The sequence below is a fragment of the Tachyglossus aculeatus genome, chromosome 20, assembly GCF_015852505.1.
Source record: "Tachyglossus aculeatus isolate mTacAcu1 chromosome 20, mTacAcu1.pri, whole genome shotgun sequence".
In the NCBI taxonomy this organism is placed as follows: Eukaryota; Metazoa; Chordata; class Mammalia; order Monotremata; family Tachyglossidae; genus Tachyglossus; species Tachyglossus aculeatus.
Window position 1 is genome coordinate 11098019 of NC_052085.1, and position 26778 is coordinate 11124796.

The 26778-nt window shown below is 46.8% G+C and overlaps 1 protein-coding gene across 5 annotated transcripts in view; it reads right to left on the reverse strand.

The window, feature by feature from the left end:
* Positions 1-409: 409 nt before the first annotated feature.
* SLC25A30 (solute carrier family 25 member 30) overlaps positions 410-26778 on the reverse strand; it is a 36401-nt gene continuing 10032 nt past the window's right edge. The window contains exons 1-11 of one of the 5 annotated variants that reach the window (XM_038761510.1): positions 26055-26142; positions 20389-20511; positions 16436-16583; positions 12905-12999; positions 11429-11514; positions 8803-8898; positions 7409-7533; positions 6253-6391; positions 4521-4601; positions 2946-3017; positions 410-574 (exon numbers count right to left, since the gene is read on the reverse strand). In XM_038761510.1, coding sequence (XP_038617438.1) covers positions 2976-3017; positions 4521-4601; positions 6253-6391; positions 7409-7533; positions 8803-8898; positions 11429-11514; positions 12905-12999; positions 16436-16583; positions 20389-20452 — 876 coding nt within the window. In that variant the 5' untranslated portion in view covers positions 20453-20511; positions 26055-26142 and the 3' untranslated portion in view covers positions 410-574; positions 2946-2975. Of the gene's footprint in view, positions 575-973; positions 3018-4520; positions 4602-6252; positions 6392-7408; positions 7534-8802; positions 8899-11428; positions 11515-12904; positions 13000-16435; positions 16584-20388; positions 20512-26054; positions 26143-26778 lie in introns of those variants that run through there. The other 4 variants (XM_038761506.1, XM_038761507.1, XM_038761509.1 and 1 more) reach the window with 4 other exon arrangements.

Below are 26778 nucleotides of genomic sequence, written 5' to 3' on the forward strand. Positions count from 1 at the left end.
AGGCGGACACTGTCCCGCCACAAGCCCCAATCAGTGATATTTATTCAGCTATTACTGTGGGCAGAATACTGTACTAAGGGCTTGAGAAAGGCAAGGACATGGTGAAGCATTAAAAGTATTTTTTTTTTTTACAGACTTCTCAGCAGCCAAAGCCAGAGAAATGAATATGCCAGTGGTGTCAAACTTCCAAAAGCTAAAAGTCACTGCCAGGAGGAGTCAGTCCCTTCGCCCCGGGCGCCTAATGCCCTCACCACTGCCACTGTGCCCAGCAGAAAGTCGGGGTCCTCTGTACCCGCGACAGACTTTGTTCTCAGACCCCCTTCCCAGCTTGCTCTCGCACCCAAGTCCCCTCTGATGCACTCTGAGGAAAACCCGTGCCACAGTGCCCACCCCATGACTGCCCACGCCCCACGGCCCCCACTGCTTCTTCCATCTCCACATCTCGAAGAGGGAGAAGGCCCCCTAATTCTGTCGCGGCGTGCTCTCCGAAACACGGTGAGGTTTGGCAAAACAAGTGTATTTAGTACAGGATGTTCACTTGTTCTGCTGAAGCGTGGCGACTAACTTTCAGGCCCTTAGGAGAGAAAAGACGCATTCCGCTTTGTCAGAAATATCCATTCCAAATCAAGCTTGGACGCGTTGGGGATTATTTTCGGGAACAAATAGTACGTCACCAGATAGAACAACAAAAATCGGGAAAGAAGATGGATTAACGCCTACAGTGAAGACTTCAAAACCACACCATTTCATCTTGGCCTTCGAAAAACAAACTCCCCTAGAACATTCTCATCTCATTCTTGATGTCAACTTGTACTATGCAGATACATAAACATACCTAAATATCTTCAGAAGCAAAGTGTCTTGTGCATTACCAGTGACCCGAGAAAACGGTCCTTTCAGAAAACAAACAAAAAAAAAACCCCACAAAGGCCCAAGGGTGAAAGGTTCCACATCAAAGCACCTGAATCAGTGGACTGTTTCAAAGTGTGGTTTATTAACAGGGCTAGGGGTGGGTTTGACCTGAATATCCTTGCTTCTGGTGGACTAAGAGGGCCTCTATTGTTGCCATCTAGAATGGGATACAAAGACAACTGAACCTTTTTCTTGCCATCTTTTTGTTGGGACCGAAAAAAAAAGAAGTATTATTTTGAATCAATTCCATGTTAGTACATATGTCTGATAGAAAATCACTATTCTGGGGAAAAAGCATCCAGAAGCACATGTGGATCTCAGAGATGGGTCAGTTGGGGTTTAAGAGTCATAGGTGTTGCTTTCCCTAGGCCTCTGAGCCACCTATTCCTTCTCGCCGTGATTGGAGGGGGCATCCCCAACTTTACAGAGAAATAGAATCCCTGCCAATTAGACAATGAGAACATCTTTCAATATAAGTTTAATTAAAAAATTGGTTGTAACAAACACCCTGGACCCTCACACCTCGGGAATGAAGAAATACACATTTTTTTTTTTTTGAAGAGGACGCTTTCAAATACAAAAGAATCCTTAATTCAGGGAAATGAATGAGCTCCCCTCGACCCCCGACCTAAGCCTCTCACTGCTGTGACCCTGAGTTAATAAATACTTGAAACCCACATTAATAAATACACAGTATGAATTACAGTAAAAACCAAGAGGGTGGAAAGTGAAGCTGGTCATTTCTGGGATGAATTTTACAAGGCAATAATGTTTACAAGTACTAACCACCTTGGCTCCCCAGAAGTGCCTTTTTCCCCCCACCAGAGAGTTCAAAGTGCTTCACATCCAAAGAAAGCTCCCTTTTCCCTTCCCCTCTCCTGTCGTCACTAAGCTGGCGTGATTCCAAATGGCAGCTACAGCTACTCAGGACTCTCATTTTCTCCTTGTTTTGCTCTTGCAGAAACCTAAGTCATTCCCAAGCTTCAAAGATTCAGGAACCCGTCGGAAGCATGACAGATTTCTCCAACAGCCAAACCAACCACTCCACAGCCGGGGAGAACGACTGAGCTATTATGAGCCCCTGCCCCCGAGTTCTCTCTCTCGACTGTCTCATTTTTCAACGGTCTTTGCCTCGGCTCCGCTCCGTCAAGGTAGATGACAGAGTGTGCGTCACTGAGTGAGGTCGCGAGCTCAGGGGAGCTGGGGATTTCACACGGCCCTTGGCGGCGGAGCCGGAAATTAAATCTTGGGGCTCCTGCCTTATTTCTGGGTTCCCTTCCACTAGGCTAGGCTGCGGCCCAAACCGAACCTGGATGTGGGGAGCAGCCATTCACGTTACCAGAAGTCCTTCGTAAAATCTCAATTACTGAAATTTAATTTCACCTAACTAGTCCAGCTTTCTTTTTTCCCTTCTGGCAGCTGACGACAGGACCGCTCTCTATAGCGTCGTGTTAACAGCTGATGCTCTGTAGGAGAGTCCCTAATAGCAGAATGAACTGTCCAAACAGGACAATTCAAAGAACTTTCTTAACATGCCTTGTAAAACAAATAAAAAGAAAAACCACGCACCCGTCCAGACAACAGTTGAACTGGATTATCGTCTGCTGACCATCTAAGAAAGGTTTCTGCAGGATAGCCACTGTGGCATTAATAATCACCGTGGCATTCATTAAGCCCTTACTGTCTGCCAAGCACTGTATTAAGTGTAGGGACGGCTTCCAGTATGTTTCCATAAGGGCCTATCGGATGCAATTGAAGCATGCTTTCTGTGATAGTGTAGGTTCAAGAGCTCTGAAAAGATATGGTGAGGTATCATTTAGGATGCCCTTCCAAACATCAGGAGAAACCCTCCAAAGTGACGCTTGGTTTAAAAAGCCAACGTTAACAATTAACGATCTGGATTTGTGCGATCTTGCGGTGGCGTTCTGGACCCTGTGCCTGCCTCGCCAGAATATGTAATGAGCCAAGCACCGACAGGGCAGTTCAAGACCCTAAAATGTTCGAACCCCCAGTTCCGAAAGCAGCTTCCTCACCGTGCTGGAGTCACGCAAATCCGTTTTCCATTACGAATCCAATTTCTTCAGCTGCTCATATGTCACAAAGAACTGAAATCGTGAATTAAGGCCAACAATCCCATAATTGGAATTCTCACTCAGGGGGGTTGAAGGGTACGTATCAGTAACACACCGTATGTGTTCACTGGCGGGCTTGGATGAGTGGTATCTGTTAAGCACTTGCTGTGCCAAGCATGGTACTAAGTGCTGGGACTGATCCAAGAGAATAATAATAACAATAATGGCATTTACTAAGCACTTACTATGTGCAAAGCACTGTTCTAAGCGCTGAATCAGGTCGGACACAAGTCCCTGTCCCACATGAGGCTTTCAGCTTAAGGGGAAAGGAGACATGGTATTTAATTATCCATGAGGCACAGAAAAGTTGTGACTTGCCCAAGGTTGCCCAGCAGGTACACTTAATACAGTGCCTGGTAAATAGTAAGCGCTTAACAAGTACCATTAAAAGAAAAAACATGGCCTGTGCTTTTCTTTCCCCTAGGTCACACTGCTTCCCTGAATGCATATGATGCCCATCCCACACGGACAATTCAGACTTCACATGGGGCACCAGTCCTGCCTGGAATAACCTGGATAAACTCCAAGCTCTCCGCAGGAACCTTCTGCCGAGGCCACAGGGTGACTTTCCCCTCCCCACAAATCTCAATTCCCATTCCAGGCCGAGTCAAAGATCGACAGCTGGGGACGTGGAATGAAATTCCTCGGCCCCCTTCCCTAGATATTACAAATGTCAGAGGTCGAAGGCGCTCAACTTCCAAAGGGCCAGTCAGGATAAATTTAGGCCCAGCACGGTTACGCCATTATCGCTGGGAGCACCACCATTAAACTGATGCTCTGGCCCTGCAGCCCTCATTCCCAGTGGACACTCCAGCCTCCCAGGCCATCCTTTCCCATCAAGAATGACCCTAAACCCAGATATCTTTGTTTAGAAAACAAAAGGAAACTGGTTGGTTACAAGTGAGCCTTTCAAGACCACTCCCACCTGGGGTCCCAAATTCCCATTTGGAGCCCAGAGGGCAGAACACTCTGGGAAGGGAGAAGGAGAGAAAGAAGGGTGGGTGGAAGGAGGGGAAAAGGTGGGTGGAGGGGGAGGAAAGGAGAATGAAGAGAGGTGGTATTGTCACCACCTCCACCCTCCTCTACGGCTGCCTGCTCCACTGCCGCAGGTTAGCTGAGCATCACGGGGCTGTGCAGCAGGGTCCCAGGCCACTCTGGCCCCCGACAAGAACGAGCTGCCTGGAGTTGCCTGGTTCACAGCCGGGCACAGCGGCAACCAGGACCGGCAGCCTCTCGGGCAAGGAAGGGGCCCGAGGGCTCGAGACCGTTCGTCCCCGCAGGTGCCCAGGGGCCAGAGAGACTTCTGTTCTGGCAGCCCAGTGAGGATGACGGGAACCCCAGGGGTCAAGGGCTGGGCCACAGTGAACAGCCCCATTACCCACGGGGAGTCCCAGAAGCACCATCAGAAAGTCATTCTTCTACCACAGCACTCCTAAGAGGAACTTGGTTCAGCCCCAACCTGACCGGAAAGGATACAATAATATTCCAGGGACCAAGCCTCAACCAATTTGGCCAGAATCCTTTATATAAAGCCCAAAACCCTTCATTCTTCCACATCTGTTGGAGAGAAAAAGGCAGGATTATTGATTGGCTTTAGGCAGGCATACTTCACCATCGTGGGACACTGTCCAGAAAAACTGAAATCCCTGTGAATGACTCTCATTCATTCATTCATTCATTCAATCGTATTTATTGAGCGCTGACTGTGCTCAAAGGAATAAGACGTTCTTCTTTAAGCCCAGGTGGTTCCACCCCTGGGGCTCAATCGAGGTCCCCCATGGCCCCCCACCTTTTTCCAATGAATTCAGCCACACCCAGAAGTGTTCGAGCCCCTCCCCAGATGTGTTGGATGTTCATGATGTAATCATTCATTCATTCAATCGTATTTATTGAGCGCTTACTGTGGGCAGAGCACTGTACTAAGCGCTAGGGAAGTACAAGCTGGCAACATATAAAGACAGTCCCTACCCAACAGTGGGCTCAGTCTAGAAGGGGGAGACAGAGAACAAAACAAAAAATATTAACAAAATAAAATAAATAGAATAGATATGCACAAGTAAATGAATAATAGAGTAATAAATACATACAAACATATATACGTATATACAGGTGCTGTGGGGAGGGGAAGGAGGTAAGGCGGGGGGATGGAGAGGAGGGGGAGAGGAAGGAGGTGGCTCAGTGGACTATTGAGACTTCACAACCCAGCAGCAACTGTGCCCGTTTGCCCCTGACCCCATAAGTGAGGTTGAAGCCAGAGCAGGTTGGTACTTCGGGTACCAACGACTTTGGGCAAGTCACTTATCTTCTCTGTGCCTCAGTTCCTCCATCTGGAAAATGGGGATTAGGACTGTGAGCCCCACATGGGGCAACCTGATCACCTTGTATCCCCCCCCAGCGCTTAGAACAGTGCTTTGCAAATAGTAAGCGCTTAACAAATACCATCATTACTATTACCAACTGGATCAGTCCATGTGTCCTGGGTTCAGTTTGCTCCTTGTGGGCGGGGACCTTGTCTGCCTCCTGTACTCCCCTGTACTGTCCCAAGAACTCAGGACGGTGCTTTGCGCACAGTAAGTGCAAAACACACACCACCGACTGATTGAAGGACTGAGCAATCCCAGGCCGGGCCCCGCGGCAAGCCGGGGCGGGCTCCGATGCCATGCGTTGCCCCACCTGGTTCCCCCCGACCCAGATTCTGATGGGGTGCCATCCAGAGGAGCTCTGCCACCACAAAAGCTCTGCTCGCACGTCTGTTACCACCCTGATGGGCCCCTGTCGTCCCATGACTTTGGCCAGTCCAAGGGTGAGGCTGGAAATAATAATAACGATGATGGCATTTGTAAAGTGCCTACTATGGCACGCACTGTTTGAAGCATCACGTTGGACACAGTCTTCTGTCCCACTTGGGGCTCACAGTCTCAATCCCCATTTTACAGGTGAGGAAACTGAGGAACAGAAAAGTGATTTGCCCAAGGTCTCACAGCACACAAGTGGCGGAGCCAGGATTAGAACCCAGGTCCTTCTGATTCCCAGGCCCGTGCTAAGACACCGTCATTCACCCTGATGTCTCCGGCTCCGGGCGGGCTGGAGGAGACAAATGGAAAGAGCCTCCGACAATGTCGGGAGCCATTATTTCAAACTTGCCGGAGGGGAGCCAGAGACCCTCTGATTCTTGGCCCCGGGCCCCAAGCTCCCAAATTATTCTCACCTGCAGCAGGCAATCCAGGGTGCCCAGGTAACCTGACCTTGTGCCGCCTCGTAAGGTTTTCTGATTCATCATGCGGGTTCTCACCACATCGACGGGGTTTGAAGCGATGGCTCCAGCTAAACCACAGGTGAAACTGGAGCTATCACGGGAAGAAATAACACACGGGTATTGTACCTGAACTCAGAACAGGTCTTTCCTCCACTAGATCCAACTTCTCCTGAAAAGGGTGGAGTAGGAAAATAGGTGCAGGATCCAAGTGGGTAATTAGTCCCTCCTACTTAGACTGCGAGCCTCATGTGGTACTGGATTACCTTGACTTAGAAAAAGCGCTTAACAATACCACAGCTATTATTAACGTTTCACCACCCAGGCTGGATACCTTGGCTGAAAATGACAGTCACAGAACTCAGGATTAAAGTGGAATTGATTAGAATCAATCAATCAATCAATCAATCGTATTTATTGAGCACTTACTGTGTGCAGAGCACTGTATTAAACGCTTGGGAAGTACAAGTTGGCAACACATAGAGATAGTCCCTACCCAACAGTGGGCTCACAGTCTAAAAGAAGGGTCCTCCAAAAGGAACCTATTAGAAGGGACCTCCAAAAGTCATCCAACCCATCCCCCTGCCTCCAAGTAGGCACCAGCTAAATCTCCCTACATTTCAGGGAGAAAGATTTACCGCTACCGCTTCTCTTGCTAACCCACAGCAATGTTTATCCACTGAGGTCAAAAAGTCACTCTTCTGCTCAACATAAATCTCTCCTGCTATATCTCACACTCATAAACAAAGGAGGATAAAGAGATGGTCACCACCCTTTTTTAGGTGAACTAAGCCAACCCTTTGCTTCCTCTTGGGGTTGCACCGCCAATTTGCAGTGGTTTGGACAAATAGGGGGCGGGGGCTTCTGACGAGCTGGTCCACGGCTGCAGCCCAGATCACCGGGGGACAAAGGACTCCACAAAGTACCCATCTGGCCAAATAGGACCAGTCCAGTGGGCAACAGAAGAGGTCAACTTCCTCCTCTGCTTTCTCCCCTTTCAGCTACAGAAATATCCCTGGAGGGGCAAACAAAATTTCCTAGAAATCTCGGTAAGAAAACACCAAAAGGCACCCATTTCAGCCGAAGCAGAGGAAGGTGTTTGTGGACTTACAGGAAGTGAGTATAAACGGTGTCTCCCATGAGGCCAGACAAGATGAGGTGTTTCTTGGTGATGTCATAGACGGGCAGCTCCACGCCAACAACAATCGCCGCCCTCTGAGCAGTCAGGGATACACCCTGAGGGGAAAAACCCCCCAAAAAACAACACTATGTTCCCTATATTTCATAACATTATGTTATGTTACGTTATAACATTATGTTAGAACTACTCAAAAAGGCTGTGTTAATTTACAGGTGGCTAATTAAACCAACAGTGTTTTAGGGTTGTTTTTTGGTTTTTCCCATTTCCTTCCAGTTGAGCAAACAATCTGAAAGGCCCCCAGGACTCCACAGTGACTCTGTAACTGGACTGGGAAGCACTGCGGCCGAGTGGAAAGGGCACGGTCCTCAGAGGCAGGGACCTGGTTCTAATCCTGACTTTGCCGCTTCCCTGCTGGGTGACCTTCACAGGTCCCGTAACTTCTCTCCGTTTTCTCAACTGAAAAATGGGGATTCAACACTCATCCTCCCCGTCCTTAGACTGTGAGCCCCGTGTAAAAACATGGATCGTGTCTGGCCCGATTATTTTCTAGTTACCCCAGTGAACGGCACCTACTGAGCACATAATAATAATGACCTGTCGTATTTATTAAGCACTTACTATGTGCCAAGCACTGCACTAAGTGCTGGGTTAGATACAAGATAAACAGGTCTCACGTGGCGCTCACAGGGAGAACGGGTATTGAATCCCCATTTTGCAGATGAGGGGACTGAGGCCCAAAGAAGTTAAGTGACTTGCCCAAGTTCAGACAGCGGACAAGTGATGGAACTGGGATTAGAAAGTGGGTCCTATAACTCCCAGATCTTTGCTCTTTCTGCCAGACGAGACATAAAATATTTATTTTATTTTGTTAGTATGTTTGGTTTTGTTCTCTGTCTCCCCCTTTTAGACTGTGAGTCCACTGTTGGGTAGGGACTGTCTCTGTATGTTGCCAATTTGTACTTCCCAAGCGCTTAGTCCAGTGCTCTGCACATAGTAAGCGCTCAATAAATACGATTGATGATGATGACAGCTTCCCACCATCAATATTATTCTGACAGGAGCGTGGGAAACTCCAGCTTGTCCCCTCTGGCCTTAAGCCTCCTCTCAGCAGTATGAAGGGCCTCTCTGCCCTGTTTCCTCTTCCTCCGCCTCTTAGGGAAAAGTGGGATCCTTTTCAAGGGACACAGGGAATGGGGAGAGGGAGACGAAACGGGGACAGGGAGACAATTGGAGTTTCGCTGGCTGGGAAACCAGGCCTAACCACGGCCCCTTCTCTCACCTGGGCTAAGGCGCAAGGGTGAAATCTGGGAAAAACCAAGACCGAGAGCTAAGAGCACCAACCGGGCCCCCATTTTCCAACTTGCCTTCCAGAGTCCTCTGGTTCCCTCCTGCCGGTAAATGCTCAGGAAGCTGCCAATCATCCCTCCCCGAGTCACGCTCCGCTCGGCCTGCATTCTGATCTGAAGGCCAGTTAAGAGACAAAAATGACTTTGACCCTTTCATCCACGCTCTGACCCCTGGATCAGGCCCCAGGGGTTGGGGGAACCAAGAAAAGTGCTCATTTGATCAGCTGACTCTACCAGCAGCATAACATTACAGGCGACACTGACACAGTGAAGGAAGGCGTGCTGTAACCACGGTGAAACAATGCGCAAAACTTAATTCGGCGGGGGCAGGGCCTGACTCCATCAGTTGTTAAACTGGATTTTACTGGGTGTTATTTATTACTGACATTTGTTGAGTGCCTGCTTTGTGAATAGCAATGGGTTCGGTGCTTGGCAATGTGCAGGAGAACCCCGGATAAATTGAAAACAGTCCCTGCTCACCAGAACCTTACAATCTGGGAGGCAGGGAGGGAAACAGCACAGCTTAGAGGAGCAGCGTGGCTCAGTGGAAACAGCCCGGGCTTTGGAGTCAGAGGTCATGGGTTCAGATCCCGGCTCCGCCAATTGTCAGCTGTGTGACTTGGGCAAGTCACTTCACTTCTCTATGCCTCAGTTACCTCATCTGTAAAATGGGGATTAAGTCCGTGAGCCCCACATGGGACAACCTAATCACCTTGTATCCCCCCCAGTGCTTAGAACAGTGCTTTGCACATAGTAAGCACTTAATAAATGCCATCATCATTATTATTATTATTATTATTATTATTAACTTAGTGGAAAGGACTGTGAGCCCACTGTTGGGTAGGGACTGTCTCATATGTTGCCAATTTGTACTTCCCAAGCGCTTAGTACAGTGCTCTGCACATAGTAAGCGCTCAATAAATACGACTGATGATGACATGGGCCTAGGAATCAGAGGACCTGGCTTCTCATCCCAGCTCCACCATTTGCCCGCTGGGTGACCTTGGGCAAGCCACTTAACTTATTCGTACCTCACTTTCCTCATCTGTAAAATGGGGATTCAATACCTATTCTCCCTCCTTAGGCTGTGAGTCCCAAGTGGGGCACAGACCCCGCCTGACCTGGTTATCGTGTATCAACCCCAGGGCTTAGCACAGTGCTTGGCACACAGTAAATGCTAAACAAATACCATGATTATTAGTATTGTTATTATTATATATGGCCACAATAGTAATGAACCTAAAAACAACAATTGAGAAGCAGTGTGGCTCAGTGGAAAGAGCCTGGGCTTTGGAGTCAGTGGTCTTGGGTTCAAATCCCGACTCCACCGATTGTCAGCTGTGTGACTTCGGGCAAGTCACTTTACTTCTCTGTACCTCAGTTCCCTCATCTGTAAAATGGGGATTGACTGTGAGCCCTCCGTGGGACAACCTGATCACCTTGTATCCCCCCAGCGCTTAGAACAGTGCTTTGCATATAGTAAGCGCTTAATAAATGCCATTAAAAAAACAAAAAACAAAAAAAAACAATTAAATAGCAATGCTAACCCCATTCCCTCCCACTCAGACTCCATGTTTTGCTGCTTTTGGTCCATTCCAAGGGCCTTCCCTGTTCTCAAGTGATGGCAAACTCTGCAAACACCGTTCTGGTCTCCTCCCCGCTTTCCCAGACCCTCAGCACTTGGCAGAGCGCTATTTTTGCTCGACTGGCGAACTACACCAACATCTGTTGCGCCCTGCGGACAGCACACACAAAATTAGCATTCTGATCTCACCCTCTGAGCTGATGGAAGAAGCCCAGGACAGTACTATTAACGGAAGGAAGTGGGATACCGGCTAGTCCAAAGGCCAGCTGAGTAGCAGTGGCTGCCCATCGGAGCTTTCCACAATCAATCAATCAATCAATCATATTTATTGAGCGCTTACTGTGTGCAGAGCACTGTACTCAGCGCTTGGGAAGTACAAGTTGGCAACATACAGAGACAGTCCCTACCCAACAGTGGGTTCACAGTCTAAAAGGGGGGGACAGACAACAAAACCAAACATACTAACAAAATAAAATAAACAGAATAGATATGTACAAGCAAAATAAATAAATAAATAAATAAATAGAGCAATAAATACGTACAAACATATATATACGAGGGGTTTGGTCAACTCTGGCTGCTTACGCCCAGAAGACTCTGGTGATCGGATGAGGGGATTACCTCGAGGCTGTAAGCTCGTTGTGGGCAGGGAACCATTCTACCAACTCTGTTGTACCGTACCCTCCCAGGTGCTAAGCATAGTGCTCTGCAAACTGTAAGTGCTCAATAAATACCACTGACCGACTGATACCTCCTCTCAAACTGCATTTAGAGATCGAATGCTTGAGTAAGCAGATACCAGTGGGGAGGAGGGGGGCTCACAAGGGGAAGATGAGCAGAAAGAGTTTCCCCATCACATAGACTCAGGTTTATGCCAACAGTCACCCTGAGGGAGACACAGACATTTTAAACTCCTTCTCTCCAAGGGAGCAGACCAAGATGGCCCTGTATTGGGGGGGAGCCAGTTCGCCAAGCGCCAGATACTAGAACTTTCCAGCTAGTGAAGTGCAGGATGAAGCTTTTCCCGGAGATAAAAACTTGACACAGTTGCTGGCTTACCTTCAAAACATCTGTCGGGTTGGCGATGGATGACGAAATCACCCCAGAAAGAATTCCACATATTACGTTAATCATTAACGTTTCATCTATAAACAACAAAAAAACCCGTTATCATTCTCCTCCTCCTCCTCCCTGGGCTTTCTGACATTCTGAATGTTATCGCTCCATCATTCGTTCATTCAACCAATCATATTGATTGAGTGCTTACTGTGTGCAAAGCACTGTACTAAGCGTTTGGAAGAGCACAATACAATAAACGATTCCCTGCTCACAAGGAGCTCACAGTCCATCGAGCGCTTACTGTTTGAGAAGCAATGTACTACGTACAGACCAACGGATTGATTGTTAATGGGCTTAGAACCAGAGGAACTTTCACTTTCGGCATTTCCTTTGGTCTTCACAGCATCCTTCTTAAAGACAGCTATGAAGGAAGTGCTTCTAAATTGTCTGCATATTTAAATATTCTTCCACTCTACTCTTTCCCCTATCTGTAATCTACGTTAATGTCCGTCTCCCGCTGCGGACTATAAGGTCCTCCTGGGCGGGGATCATATTTGTGAGCTCTGTTGGGTTGTGCTCTCCCGAGCGCTTAGTCCAGTGTTTGGCACCCAGGAAATGCTCAATACATACCACTGACTGGTTGACATTATCCGTGACATTAAGAAGTCAGCACACCCTTCGCTGAAAGTTGAAAGGCTCATTGACATTTCTAGCTGGTTTCTCCCCCCTTTTAGACTGTGAGCCCACTGTTGGGTAGGGACCGTCTCTAGATGTTGCCAACTTGTACTTCCCAAGCGCTTAGTACAGTGCTCTGCACACAGTAAGCGCTCAATAAATACGGCTGAATGAATGACCTGGGTTCTAATCCCAGCCCCGGACCCTGGACAGGTGACTTCACTTCTCTAGGCCTCGGTCACCTCATCTGAAAAATGGGGATTAGGGCTGTGAGCCCCAAGTGGGACATGGACCGCGTTTTACCTGATTAGCTTGTATTTACCTCAGGGCTTAGTACAGCCCCGGCACAGAGTAATAGTGACGAGAAGCAGCGTGGCTCAGTGGAAAGAGCACGGGTTTGGGATTCAGAGGACGTGGGTTCTAATCCTGGCTCCGCCACCTGTCTGCTGTGTGACCTTGGGCAAGCCACTTAACTTCTCTCTACCTCAGTTACCTCATCTGTAAAATGGAGATTAAGACTGTGAGCCCCACGTGTATTTACCCCAGCACTTGGAAGAGTGCTTGGCACATAGTAAGTGCTTAGTAAATACCATAATTATTATTATTATTATAGCAAGCTCTTAAATACCACAAAATAGGTCTCTGCCACACAATTCACTAGTCAGTTCAAGGCATTGGAGAGCAGGCCCTAACCCCGGTGGGCACACTGTTGTGCTGAGGTCTGTGAGCCAAGTCACCCAGAGGGAGGGACAGAACCACAATCAGAACTCAGAATAAAAAATAAAAAAGACTTCCACTCACCTTCGGGCCGCTCAACAAACAGTCTCTTTAGGCTCTGATAAGTGCCTATTTTTATCGTGCCATAGGAGGCCTGGCGTAACATGGCAGGGGCAATTCTGTGAAATCGCAGGACGGGGGGGCGACAACAAAAAAAGAATAATTATTCAGAATCTGTTCAGGAGACTAAGGCAAATATCCTCCTACAGCTACTTGAGGGCTCTCCAGCTGTAGGGTATGGATCTAGGCTCTTCCCTCTATGTTGTGGGGAGGAAGGAACGGGCGACCATGAGTTTATCAAGAGACTCTGCAGACTCCCACAGACACGTGAGTCTCCGATGCCCTCCCCAGAAAATGCCCCTAAACAACTGCCACGGCAGGAAGGGGAGATGGCAGCCGACCTCACCCATTCTTGGCTGAAACCTGATTCGAGAAGTGGGTCGTAAGGAGGGTAGACAGCTTTCCTTCCTCTAGGACAGGGACAGAGATTTTGCCTTCCCTGAAATTACTCCGGCCCCTCTGATGAGAAGCAAAGTAGAACACGACATAATGCAGGGCTCAGTACAGCAAGGATCTGATTCAGATTCATTCATTCATTCAATTGAGCGCTTACTGTGTGCACAGCACTGTACTAAGCGCTTGGGAAGTACAAATTGGCAAGTTGTCCCACATGGGGCTCTAACTCTTAGTCCCCATTTTCCAGATGAGGCCACCGAGGCCCAGAATAGCGAAGGGACTTGCCCAAGGTGTCACAGCAGACACATGGCAGATTCATGATTAGAACCCAGGTCCCTCTGTCTCCCAGGCCTGTGCTCTATCTGGGAAAGTGTCCAGTACTTTGCTGAGCACTGGGGTACATAAGTCAACTAGATCAAACAGAGGTCATGGGTTCGAATCCCGACTCCACCCCATCAGCTGTGTGACCTTGGGCAAGTCACTTAACTTCTCTGAGCCTCAGTTACCTCCTCTGTCAAATGGGGATTAAGACTGTGAGCCCCACGTGGGACAACCTGATCACCTTGTATCCCCCACCGGCGCTTAGAACAGTGCTCTGCACATAGTAAGCGCTTAACAAATGCCATCATTATTATTATTATTATTATTATCAAACAGTCACAGTGTGGGCACCAAGAAAACTATTAATGACAGATCACAAAACTTTTCCCAGGAAAGCCTCGCCCAAAGGGGAAATCGAGGGAATGGGAGATTTATTTTCCTCCACTTCCAAAAAGGGTGATTTCCTAGGAAAGGGATGCAGCAGGGCCACAAGCTTGCAATCCGTATCTGGCCTAATTAATGTGTATATTATCCCAGAGCTTAGAACAATGCTTGGCACATAGTAAGCCCTTAACAAATACCATAAAAAAAGGATCTAAGACTTTACATTGGCTGACCTAACCCAGTAGCTAAGGTTCCACTTATAACAAAGCCTGAGGGTATAGAATGCATTTACACAAGAAAGCTCATAACATTGTAGTTAAGCAGCCCAAGGATGTGTAATTGTGAAGGAAGCACTTTGTCCTTTGTATTCTAATTGCCCGCAAGGGCAGTCATCACCACCAGTAGGGTTTTGAATTTTTGAATCACGGCCCTGTTTTTGGTATTTGATAAGCATTTACACAAGAAAGCTCATAACACTGTAGTTAAGCAGCCCAAGGATGTGTAATTGTGAAGGAAGCCCTTTGTCCTTTGTATTCTAATTGCACGCAAGGGCAGTCATCACCACCAGTAGGGTTTTGAATTTTTGAATCACCTGTTTTTGGTATCTGATAAGTATTTACTATGTGTCCGGCACTGTACTACGGGCTGGGGTAGATACAAGCTAATCAGGTTGGGCACAGTCTGTGTCCCACATGGGGTTCATTTCATAGAAGAGGTAACAGGCACAGAGAAGTTAAGTGACTTGCCCAAGGTCAGTCAATCATATTTACTGGGCGCAGGGCACTGTACTAAGCGCTTATGAGCGCACGATATAACAATAAACACACAGATTCTCCGTCCACAACAAGAAGGGCACAAAGCAGACAAGTGGAGGAACCCAGGTCCTTCTGACTCCCATGCTCTATCCATCAGGCCACACTGCTTTTCACCATTGCCTAACTCTTTACCCAAAGCCACTGCTCAATAAAGTATAACCCACTTCCTGATTGCTGCCCGCCAGGCCAGTTGTTTTGTCATTACTGTTGGTCCCTTGGCAGCACTCTAAATTGGTTTAATGAAAATCGTTCAATGAGGAAGTGTGCCAAATGAAATGTAAATTTCCCCATTGAAAAATCAGATAAATTGCATTTAAAAATTGCCAAGATAAAAAAAAATGGCTCAAGACAATCAAAATTATATTTAAAATGGGATTAAAAAAGCATGTCATAGTTACATGGCCAAAAAGCAAAGTAAATATGCACCATTAATAAAAGAATTTGAATTGGGAAGCGTGGCCTAGTGGGAAAACCATGGACCTGGGTTCTAATCTCAGCACTGCCACTTGGGCAAGTCGTCTAGCTTCTCTGAGGCTCAGTTTCCTCCTGGGGATTAAATCCTCGTCTTTCCTACTTAGACTGTGAGCCCAATGTAATGATGATAATGGTATTTGTTAAGTGCTTACTATGTGCAAAGCACTGTTCTAAGCACTGGGGGGATACAAGGTGGTCAGGTTGTCCCACGTGGGGCTCACAGTCTTAATCCCCCTTTTACAGATGAGGGAACTGAGGCACAGAGAAGTTAAGTGACTTGCCCAAAGCTGACAATTGGCGGAGCCAGGATTTGAACCCGTGACCTCTGACTCCAAAGCCCGGGCTCTTTCCACTGAGCCACGCTGCTTCTCATAGGCTAGGGACTGTGTCCAACTCGATTATTTTGAATTCTATCCCAGTACTTAGTGCTTAAGTGTTCTCCTTGGCACACGGTAAATGCTTAACAGGTATCATAATCCCTCCTATTATTACTAATAATTAGTTTATGTGTACATGTGTAAACATCTTATCTTTCATCACCTACTCAGCCAGAAGACATCTACTAATACGCTGAAGATCTATCACACTAATGCAATTCAGAGAACCACCAGCTATTGAAATGGCTTTACAACCTTCTGTTCAAGTCTAATGGGGCCTCAAGACTTTACAACTGGCTGTGGGATGCTTTAAAAACTGAAAATTTTCACCGCCCTTATGATGGTGCTTTGTACACAGTAACAGCTCAATAAATGCGACTGACTGAATGACGACTTCTTAGGGTCTGCGAATCCAGCAGCTCACAAAGACGACCATACCGTCCTGACATCTTTAGAGAAAAAGTGCCTGGAACATAGTAAACGCCTAACAAATACCGTAAAAAAAAATTTTTTTTTAAAAAGAGTTCTGCCCAAGTAAGTGGCCCTGGGTCAGGACTGACTGGCTCTGTTCACACCTAGAAATAAGCATCACCATTAATGGCATCAACTTTTAATACGAAGGCCAACTGCCTAGAGTAAAAGAAATGACACCATGCAAAATGTGACAACATATGATAAATAGGATACATTCGCCCTTTTAGATAAAAAAAATACCAACAACAACTTACCCAGAGTACAATGCTTTCAGCCCTTCTTCTCTGCATATCCTCACTAACGCATGCATCATTCCTCGGTACCGAATTTCTTTAAAGTTTGCATCGTTCACCTGGCCCTGGACCTGGAGGCGCGTCTTGGTCAAATCGATGGGAAAAGTACCTTGAAGTTGAAAATACCGACATTAACAAGTTGAACCAATTTAGAGAGAGAGTCCATGTCATCCAGAAAAAACAGAACTGACCACACTCAGACCAAAAAATCCCAACACAGGTTTGAACCTTTCACTGTCTGCTTATTTTAATGTTGTGTGGTCCTAATCAATCAATCAATCAATCGTATTTATTGAGAGCTTACTGTGTGCAGAGCACTGTACTAAGCACTTGGGAAGTACAAGTTGGCAACATATAGAGACAGTCCCTACCCAACAGTGGGCTCACAGTCTAAAAGGGGGAGACAGAGAACAAAACCAAACATACTAACAAAATAAAATAAATGGAATAGATATGAACAAGTAAAATAAATAGAGTAATAAATATGTACAAGCATATATACATATATACAGGTGCTGTGGGGAAGGGAAGGAGGTAAGATGGGGGGGATGGAGAGGGGGACGATGGGGAGAGTGGTTTTGTCCTAAGGAACAAACATAAGAGAACACACAACACACAGGGTAACCAAGAAGCTGGGGATGCTAAACTGAGTTGTTGACACCAATTAGAAAAGCCAACAGGGAAGCCTTGACCTCACCTACTGGAAATCTGAACGGTTTCAGCGTAAAAGGGAAGCAGGCTAAAGGTCCTTTTTCTGAAAAAGGTTCAATGGTCACTGTGTGACTAGGGGAAAGGTGACGGCCCGGCAAATCACCCGACACTGGTGAATTCCACCAATTTACGATAAACAAAAGCCACTGAGGTGTTTAGCTCCCCAGAGAAGCTCTCTCTATTAAGCGCTAGGCCTACAGCCAGTGGAGAAGGACAGAACGGACAGCAGGCATTCCCAGTGGATTCAAAAATGCCACCTGAGCTTATAGTTTTCACCTTCCTCTTCCAGAGCTATTACCCAGGAGAAAAACAGGAAGGCTTGCGGGTTGGTGTTACCTCATTTTGTTCTCAGTTGGAGAAGCTAGTAAAGGGTGAAGTGGCTAATGGGCATGGGAAAGAGATTAAGCAGCAGCCAAGGTTCTTGAATAATCCACCAAGAGCCCTGTCTAGTTGAATCTAGATTCCTTCCATTATCAACAGAATCCCCTAGGAATGTTGGCTGAGCTGTTCAGGGCAGCAGTTACGATGGCTTCAATTTTAATTTCCCTGATTTATTCTAAAAAAGGGCAAACAGTTCGTTCTCCTTGAGTGCAGGGGCTGTGTTCACGGCACACCCGCTGCTAAGGAAGACTCACACTCTGACCATCACGCCATGGTTTTGTGTTTCTTCCGACGCCGCACCGTGACCCGGCCAGTTGGATGTGAGCTATCGGAAGACCGTCCCCTAATTCTTCAGCCATGTCCTGGAAAACTGATGGGACCGGGACGGCATTCTAGGAGAACCGACTGCACTGTATTTTAGGGGACAGTCTACTGAATGGCTCTGAAGGGTAACCTAGATCAATCGGTGGTAATTATCGACCGCTGACTGCGCGCAGAGCACTGTACTGAGCGCTTGGGAGAGTAAACAGACAAGAGCTGGTAGACATGTTCCTTTCCCACAATGAGCTTAAAATGTATAACCACACCTTGGAACCAAATACAGAAGTCAAAGTCACTGGCAGCACTCAGTAAGCTCTCGTTACAATGACGTGCCTGAGCCCTTGAGCCAGAGGAATAATGAAGGTACAGTTCCAAAGGCTCAGAAAATAACTTTGGATCAATTTCCACAGGTCCCCTGGACCCTATATGACCTGCCCCCTCCCAACCCACCATGAAATCCTCCTCTATTTCAAGAGCACACAGGGCAATGTATTTCCAGGAACAGTGTATTTGATTCCCTTTAGCTTCTGCCTCCTCCGCCTAAATGTAAGCTCTTTGTGGGAAGAGAACAGGTCACTTCTTTATCCTATACTTCCCAAGTGCCTAGTACAGTCCACTGCTCCAAGAAATGCTGCTGCTGCTACTACTACTACTACTTTATCCTTAAAAGAAAGACACGGGGAAGTAGCATGACTGGGACTTTAAGGCACACAGCAAGGCAAGAACAGACCCTAATTCAACATTCAACCGCTAAGCGTGGCTCAGTGAAAAGAGCCCGGGCTTTGGAGTCAGAGGTCATGGGTTCACTTGTCAGCTGGGTGACTTTGGGCAAGTCACTTAACTTTTCTGTGCCTCAGTTCCCCCATCTGTAAAATGGGGATTAAGACCGTGAGCCCCACGTGGGATAACCTGATCACCTTGTAACCTCCCCAGTGCTTAGAACACTGCTTTGCATATAGGAAGCACTTAATAAATACCATTATTATTATTATCCCTTCTAGATTGTGAGTCCGTTGTTGGGTAGGGACCGTCTCTATATGTTGCCAACTTGTACTTCCCAAGCGCATAGTATAGTGCTCTGCACATAGTAAGCGCTCAAGAAATACTATTGAATGAATGAATAAAATATCTGTGTCCTACAAATAAAGAGATTAAAACCCCATTGAGAATGTAGGGAAAAACAATAGGGTCCAGCACCCAAGTTTATGAATAACTAAAGCTTTGCTTTCAAATCCTATCAATGCTATTTATTAGCACTTACTAGGTGCAGAGCACTGTACTAAGCGCTTGGGAGAGTACAATATAGTAGATTTAGTGGACATGATTCCTGTCCACAAGGAGTTTGCAGTCTGGTGGGAAAGCCCGTCTTACGGCAAAGGAATAAAATCAGAAGTACACAGACTCCAGCCCTGGATCTAAGTGGTGCACAAATTTTTATTCTGATTATTCTATAATTTTTCTTTATGTCTTTCTCCCCTGTTAGAGCTGAAGTTTCTAGTGGGTAAGGAACACATCACCTCTGTCTGTGCATTTTCCCAAGTGCTTAGCAGACCGCACCGCTCCCCTTGGGAGTTTCAGAAATACCACTAGCGCCTGAAAGCAAACAGTTCAAGCTTAGAGGAACTCAAGTTATAGCAGGGTAACCCAAATGAAGCCAACATTGTGCTTCCTCTGTGTCCCGCTATCCTCAAAGTGCATCGTTGGTATGACACTGTTAAGCATAAGGAGGGGCAGTAAAACAAACAAATCAGGCTGGCAGGATTCTTTTTGCAGCCATTTACCTTGTTTTTATTCCAGTGCTTAGCACAGTGTTTACTCCCACCCTTATAGCTATTATTAATAATAACAACAATAATAATAGCTGCTGCTCAAGAGCCTAGTAGTCCTTCCCTCTCCACCTTCCTCTCCCAATCCCCGCCTATCGCTCACAATACACTTGACCCCTGAAGTCGGCTCTCCAGACCCCCTGGTCAGAAGCAGGGTGGAAGAGGGGGATCAGAGAAGGTCAGTGAGGAAAAATCTGGCTCATTCCAGAGGCAGACCTGCTGATTCAAGGTTTTCTGGGATAGGGCAGAGGTTGGACTACTTTCGTACGCTTCTCTAATGTTTGTTTTGTCTCAACTGGCCTGGCTAGAAACGTGGCCAGAAGAACATTGTCAAAGGAAAGTGTCCCCCTCCAAAACACACTCGTGCCACTCAGCCCCGTTCACCGTGAAAAAGAGGGCAAATTTTTAACTTTTTCCCATCCAAAAAACCAAGAGCACCATGTCCAACTCCTAACCTCACAGAAATGAACAACAGCGTTTCTTGGAAAATGGAGCAACACGGAGCGTAAATCGCACCAGGTTTTGTAAAGCAGCTCAACCCCCAACATTAATGGGGAAAAAATTTCCCAGTAACTAATCATTTTTAAGGTCCCAAGTTAATGATTCACTCAAGCTACTTTTTGATTTGCCAACTAATATCTTCTTTGGAGATTTCAATGAGCAACTGCTACTTACCACATTCTGCAGTGATAGAAGCCACGCCTCCATAAACAAACGGTTTCCAGCTGAGGGCCGACATTCTTACTTTTCCCCCTTTCAAGGCTTCATGGAATCAGATCTGCTTCTGACAGGCTGTTTCTGTGAACAATAAAATATGAATTTCCAAACTTCCACAATATTCACATTTAGTCCAACGAGTTTTGTCGTCCCAAATACTTCCATTCGCTGTCATTTAGGGCCAGTCTGAAAATCTCTCAAAGATCCAGACACCCACAATCTCGAGACATTTGAATTTTCGTTCACGCAATAGCACTAAATAGGCAACAACAATTCTGCTTCAAAAGCCCGGTGTTATGTAGGGCTGGGATTAACCGATGAAAAGTAACTTTAAAAATCTATCCTGGATAATGTCAGTAGGCTTCACCTTAAATTGGAAGGTCCTGACTGGCTTACTTTCAGGGAAGCAGCATGGCCTGGTGGATAGAGAATTCGGGGAGCCCAGGGAGTTGGGTTCTAATCCTGACTCCGCCACCTGCCTGCTGTGGTACCTCAGGAAAATCACTTAACTTCTCTGTGCTTCAGTTTCCCAAGGAAGCCCCCAATGAGGACAGGTCTCTGTTTCCACTCTTTTTTTTCAGGATATTTATTTGGGTGGGAGAAATAAAAAAGGGAAAAGAAAAGGATGTGCATGAAGCAGTGTTCAGCACACAGTAGGAGCTCAATCATCACTGCTGAAAGACTGACACTGTGTGTCTCAGAATGTCATTACCAAATGGCAAAAAACAGGATTACAACCCCGATTCAACTGTCACTGACTCACCACTGGTTTCTCACCAGTTAAGGAACGCCTATTCTTACCTTTTGGCTAATCTCAAGGTTAATGAACACAACGCAAAAAGAAACGTAAAGCAACCTAAAACTTTTCCTATATATGTGCCCAAAGGGAATCAGTGACGCCAAAAGTTAGGCACTTGCGTAATGGATTTTTAAAAGTGGGCCACTGTAAATTGAACAATCGATCAATCAACCGTATTTATTGAGCGCTTACTGTGTGCAGAGCACTGTACTAAGCGCTTGGGAAGTACAAGTTGGCAACATATAGAGACGGTCCCTACCCAACAGTGGGCTCACAGTTTAGAAGGGGGAGACAGAGAACAAAACCAAACATATTAACAAAATAAAATAGAATAGATATGTACAAGTAAAATAGAGTAATAAATATGTACAAACATATATACAGGTGCTGTGGGGAAGGGAAGGCGATAAGACGGGGGAAGGAGAGGGGGATGAGGGGGAGAGGAAGGAAGGGGCTCAGCCTCAGCGACAATAGCCACCTCCTGATTGTAGCTTATGAAATTTTAACAAGATTACAACAAAGAAGGCCTCGGATCAAAAAGTTAGGTTGTTCGCCCTGAGGAACGCTGCTATGAATTGGAAAGATCATGTAATACGGGAGACTCAAAAACACTTTGGACTTTCCCCGCTTTCTAGGGCTTCTTGTTTTAAAAGAAACTAGACTTGTTTGCTAAATGCACAAACGGGCATTTAGTCTTTGGCCACGTCTTGAGTCCATCCCTCTAAAACCTCGACAGCTAAAAGCTGAGATACTGAAATCAGTCCACCAAAGCTACCAAGCTGCTACCTCTTTCCACACAGCATGTAAATACAGGGCCACGCACCCCCTTCCCCAAGACTAGATCAGCCACTGACTTCTACTGAAATCCATCGCCTTGCCCTGCTTCTGAGGACCGCGCTACAGAGAAGTCACCGGGATTCAATTGCTTTATCTGTTTAATGAACTCACCGGAGGGCAGAACCTCCCAACTGTGGCTCAACCTTTTCCAAAAAACAAACTTTCCTCTTCTCGGTCACCTGCATTAGAGTGTTGGTCCAATATGCCCTGTGAACTTTTCCCTAAAATATTCCAGTCATCTCCTGCCACTGAATCCAAGTCCAAAACAAACTGGCATGAAGCGATCAATGGTATCCATTCATTAATTCATTCAATCGTATTTATTGAGCGCTTACTGTGTGTAGAGCACTGTACTAAGTGCTTGGGAAGTACAAATCGGCAACAGAGACGGTCCCTACCCAACAACAGGCTCATGTGCCGAACTCTTGCTTTGCACATAGTAAGCGCTTAATAAATGCCAATTATTATTATTATTGGGAGAGTACAATACAACAGAATTGGCGGGCACGTTCCCTGCCCATAACACGTTTACAGTCTAGAAGGGGGACACTTAAACCATCTTTGTCTCAGGACTGATATAAATGAATATTATAGACAGATATGAAATAGGAAAGGGTAACCGAGTTATTGTGTAGTTAAAAGTTCTCACTTTCTCACTACTCCCAAGCACCCGCCAACCTCCTAGCTTAAAAAATAATAATAATTGTGGCATTTAAATGCTTACGCTGTTCTAAACACTGCACTAAGCTCTGGGGTAGATACAGTCATTCATCCATTCAATCGTATTTATTGAGCGCTTACTGTATGCAGAGCACTGTACTAAGCGCTTGGGAAGTACAAGTTGGCAACATATAGAGACGGGCCCCATCCAACAGTATATCCACTGTGGATACAGTCCCAAATCCACGTGGGACTCACAGTCTAAGGGCTTAGATGGAAAAGAGGTAATTGTGAGCATTTCAGCACAAATGAAAATGAAAAAAATTCTTCTCCATTTTGTTTTGCCCTATTTTCTCATTTTCATCCTCCTTTAGCTCCTAGACTCACTTTTCCTTTCCTTCCCTCTTTTGGGGCAGCCAACTGAAATTCCATTAAATTGGATATTTTGTCTTCATTTTAAATTGACAGTATTTTGCAGACATCACTACTTTCCAGCCCGAATCTTTGTCTTCCAGTTTCTCTTCTGGGACAGCACTACCCTTCCTTCCCAAGCACCTCCAATTCTCCTGTCCGGCACCTTCTAGTCCCAGAAAAGAAACCAAAAATCAACAGAGTATGAACACTGCAGAAGCTGCAAGAGAGACTTGCTCCCTGCCAGATAATAATAATAATAATAATGATGGCATTTGTTAAGTGCTTACTATGTGCAAAGCACTGTTCTAAGTGCTGAGGGGATACAAGGTGATCAAGTTGTCCCACGTGGGGCTCACAATCTTAATCCCCATTTTACAGAGGAGGTAACTGAGGCTCAGAGAAGTTATGTGACTTGCCCAAGGTCACACAGCAGACATGTGGCTGAGTCGGGATTCAAACCCATGACCTCTGACTCCAAAGCCCGTGCTCTTTCCACTGAGCCACGCTGCAGATGACAGCAGAAGTGGTATTTCCCTGATGATGCAGAACTCTTCTTAACCAACTGAGCTTCGGGGTATTTAATTCAAATTGCTTTTACAAAAACCAAGCTTTAGACGGTCATTTTACAGACACTGTGGGAAGCCCAGTTCTGTGGGGTGGGAGGTGGGGGGGCTGGGGGGGGGGAAATGGGGGATTGAGGAAGAAAAGGTAGGTGATGAGGAGGAGAAGAGGGTACAGGATGGGAAGGGGAGGAAGAGAGGAGTTCTCCAGGTTACAGGCCTCTAGACTGTAAGTTTCTGGTGGGCAGGGAACAAGTCTACCAACTCTGTTAATAATAATAATAATTTTGGTATTTACTATTTGCTAGGCACTGTACTAAGGGGAGGAAGAGAGTTCTCCAGGTTACAAGCTTCTAGACTGTAAGTTTCTGGTGGGCAGGGAACAAGTCTACCAACTCTGTTAATAATAATAATAATAATAATAATAATAATAATAATAATTTTGGTATTTACTATGTGCTAGGCACTGTACTAAGGGGAGGAAGAGAGTTCTCCCGGTTACAAGCTTCTAGACTGTAAGTTTCTGGTGGGCAGGGAACAAGTCTACCAACTCTGTTAATAATAATAATAATAATAATAATAATTTTGGTATTTACTATGTGCTAGGTACTGTACTAAGCGCTGGAGTGGATACAGGCAAATCGGGTCGAACACAGTTCCCATCCCACAGAAGGCTCACAGTCTCAACCCCTGTTTTACAGATGAGGGGTTTTAGGCCCAGAGAAGTGAAGTGACTTGCCTAGGGTCACACAGCAGACAAGTGGTGGAGCCAAATCAGAACCCACGACCTGATTCCCAGGCTCATATTCTATCCACTGAGCCAAGCTGCTTCCCAACTCTGCTGCATCGTACTCTCCTAAGACACTTAATCCAGTGCTCCATTTGTTTGAGTTTTTATGGAGAAGCGGCGTGGCTCAGTGGAAAGAGCCCGGGCTTGGGAGTCAGAGGTCGTGGGTTCTAATCCCGGCTCTGCCGCTTGTCGGATGACTTTGGGCAAGTCACTTCACTTCTATGGGCCTCAGTTACCTCATCTGGAGAATGGGGATTAAGACTGTGAGCCCCACGTGCGACAACGTGATCACCTTGTATTATCATCAATCGTATTTATTGAGCGCTTACTATGCGCAGAGCACTGTACTAAGCGACTGGGAAGTACAAATTGGCAACACATAGAGACAGTCCCTACCCAACAGTATGCCCCCCCAATGCTTAGAACAGTGCTTGGCACATAGTAAGCGCTTCACAAATGCCACCATTATTATTATTATTATGCGCTGTAGTGAGAAGCAACGTGGCTCAGTGGAAAGAGTCCGGGCTTGGGAGTCGGAGGTCATGGGTTCTAATCCCGACTCTGCCGCTTGTCAGCTGTGTGACTTTGGGCAAGTCACTTCACTTCTCTGTCTCAGTTCCCTCATCTGTAAAATGAGGATGAAGACTGTGAGGCCCACGTGGGACAACCTAATCACCTTGTCACCTCCCCAGCGCTTAGAACAGTGCTTGGCACGTAGTAAGCGTTTTATAAATGCCATAATTATTATTATAAAAAACTGTCAGAACAAATAGAATTAAAGCTCTACGCGCATCATTAACAAAATAAATACAATAGTAAATACGTATAAGCAAAATAGAGTGATAAATCTGTACAGACATATATACAGGTGCTGTGGGGAGGGACTGTGAGCCCGCTGTTGGGTAGGGACCGTCTCTAGATGTTGCCAACTTGTGCTTCCCAAGCGCTTACTACAGTGCTCAGCACACAGTGTGTGGCTCAGTGGAAAGAGCCCGGGCTTTGGAGTCAGAGGTCACGGGTTCAAATCCCGGCGCCGCCAACTGTCAGCTGTGTGGCTTGGGGCAGGTCACTTCGCTTCTTTGGGCCTCGGTTCCCTCATCTGTAAAATGGGGATGAAGACTGGGAGCACCCCCGGTGGGGCAACCTCATCCCCTCGTAACTTCCCCGGCGCTTAGAACAGTGCTTTGCACACAGTAAAGAAGCAGCGTGGCTCAGTGGAAAGAGCCCGGGCTTTGGAGTCAGAAGTCGTGGGTTCGAATCCCGGCTCCACCACATGTCTGCTGTGTGACCTTGGGCAAGTCACTTAACTTCTCTGAGCCTCAGTTCCCTCATCTGCAAAATGGGGATTGACTGTGAGCCCCACGTGGGACAACCTGATCACGTTGTATCCCCCCCAGCGCTTAGAACAGTGCGTTGCACATAGTAAGCGCTTAATAACTGCCATTATTATTATTATTATAGTAAGCGCTTAACAAATGCTATCATCATTATTATTATTAATAAATGCGATTGAATGAATGAATGAGGGGGGGGGTTTGGGCAGGAGTCCGGTGTCCGCACTCACCGGGGTCCGGGGCGGTGTGAGGGCATCCGCACCGGGGCAACCGGGACATGGATCCCCGCCTCCTGATCCCGATCCCGATCCCGATCCCGATCCCGGCCGATCCCGGCCAACGCCGGGAGCCAGGACCGGCAGGGCCGGGAAAAGCCGGCAACTGCCTCAGCCCAGCCGGGACGCACGCGCATGCGCGCCCCGCGCGTGACCCCCCCTCCCTCCCTTGGGGCGGGGCGCATGCGCGTCGCACCGCCCCCTCGGGGGCGGGGTCACGCGGGTGCGGCGCACATGCGCGCCCTACGCGGGACACCCCCCCCCTGGGCCGGGGCGCATGCGCGTCCCCCCGCGGGGGCGGGGTCACGCTGGTGCGCGCGCACCCGCCCCACTTCCGGCCCAGTAGGGGCTGCTCCTTTTTTGAACCGACGGGCGAGGTGCCTGAGCTTGTATATATGTTTGTACATATTTATTACTCTATTTATTTATTTTACTTGTACATATCTATTCTATTTATTTTATTTTGTTAGTATGGTTGGTTTTGTTCTGTGTCTCCCCCTTTTAGACTGTGAGCCCACTGTTGGGTAGGGACTGTCTCTGTGTGTTGCCAATTTGTGCTTCCCAAGCGCTTAGTACGGTGCTCTGCACACAGCGCTCAATAAATACGACTGATGATGATGAGGGTGCTGCCCTTTTATCATTTTGAATAATAATAATAACAATGATAATGGTCGTATTT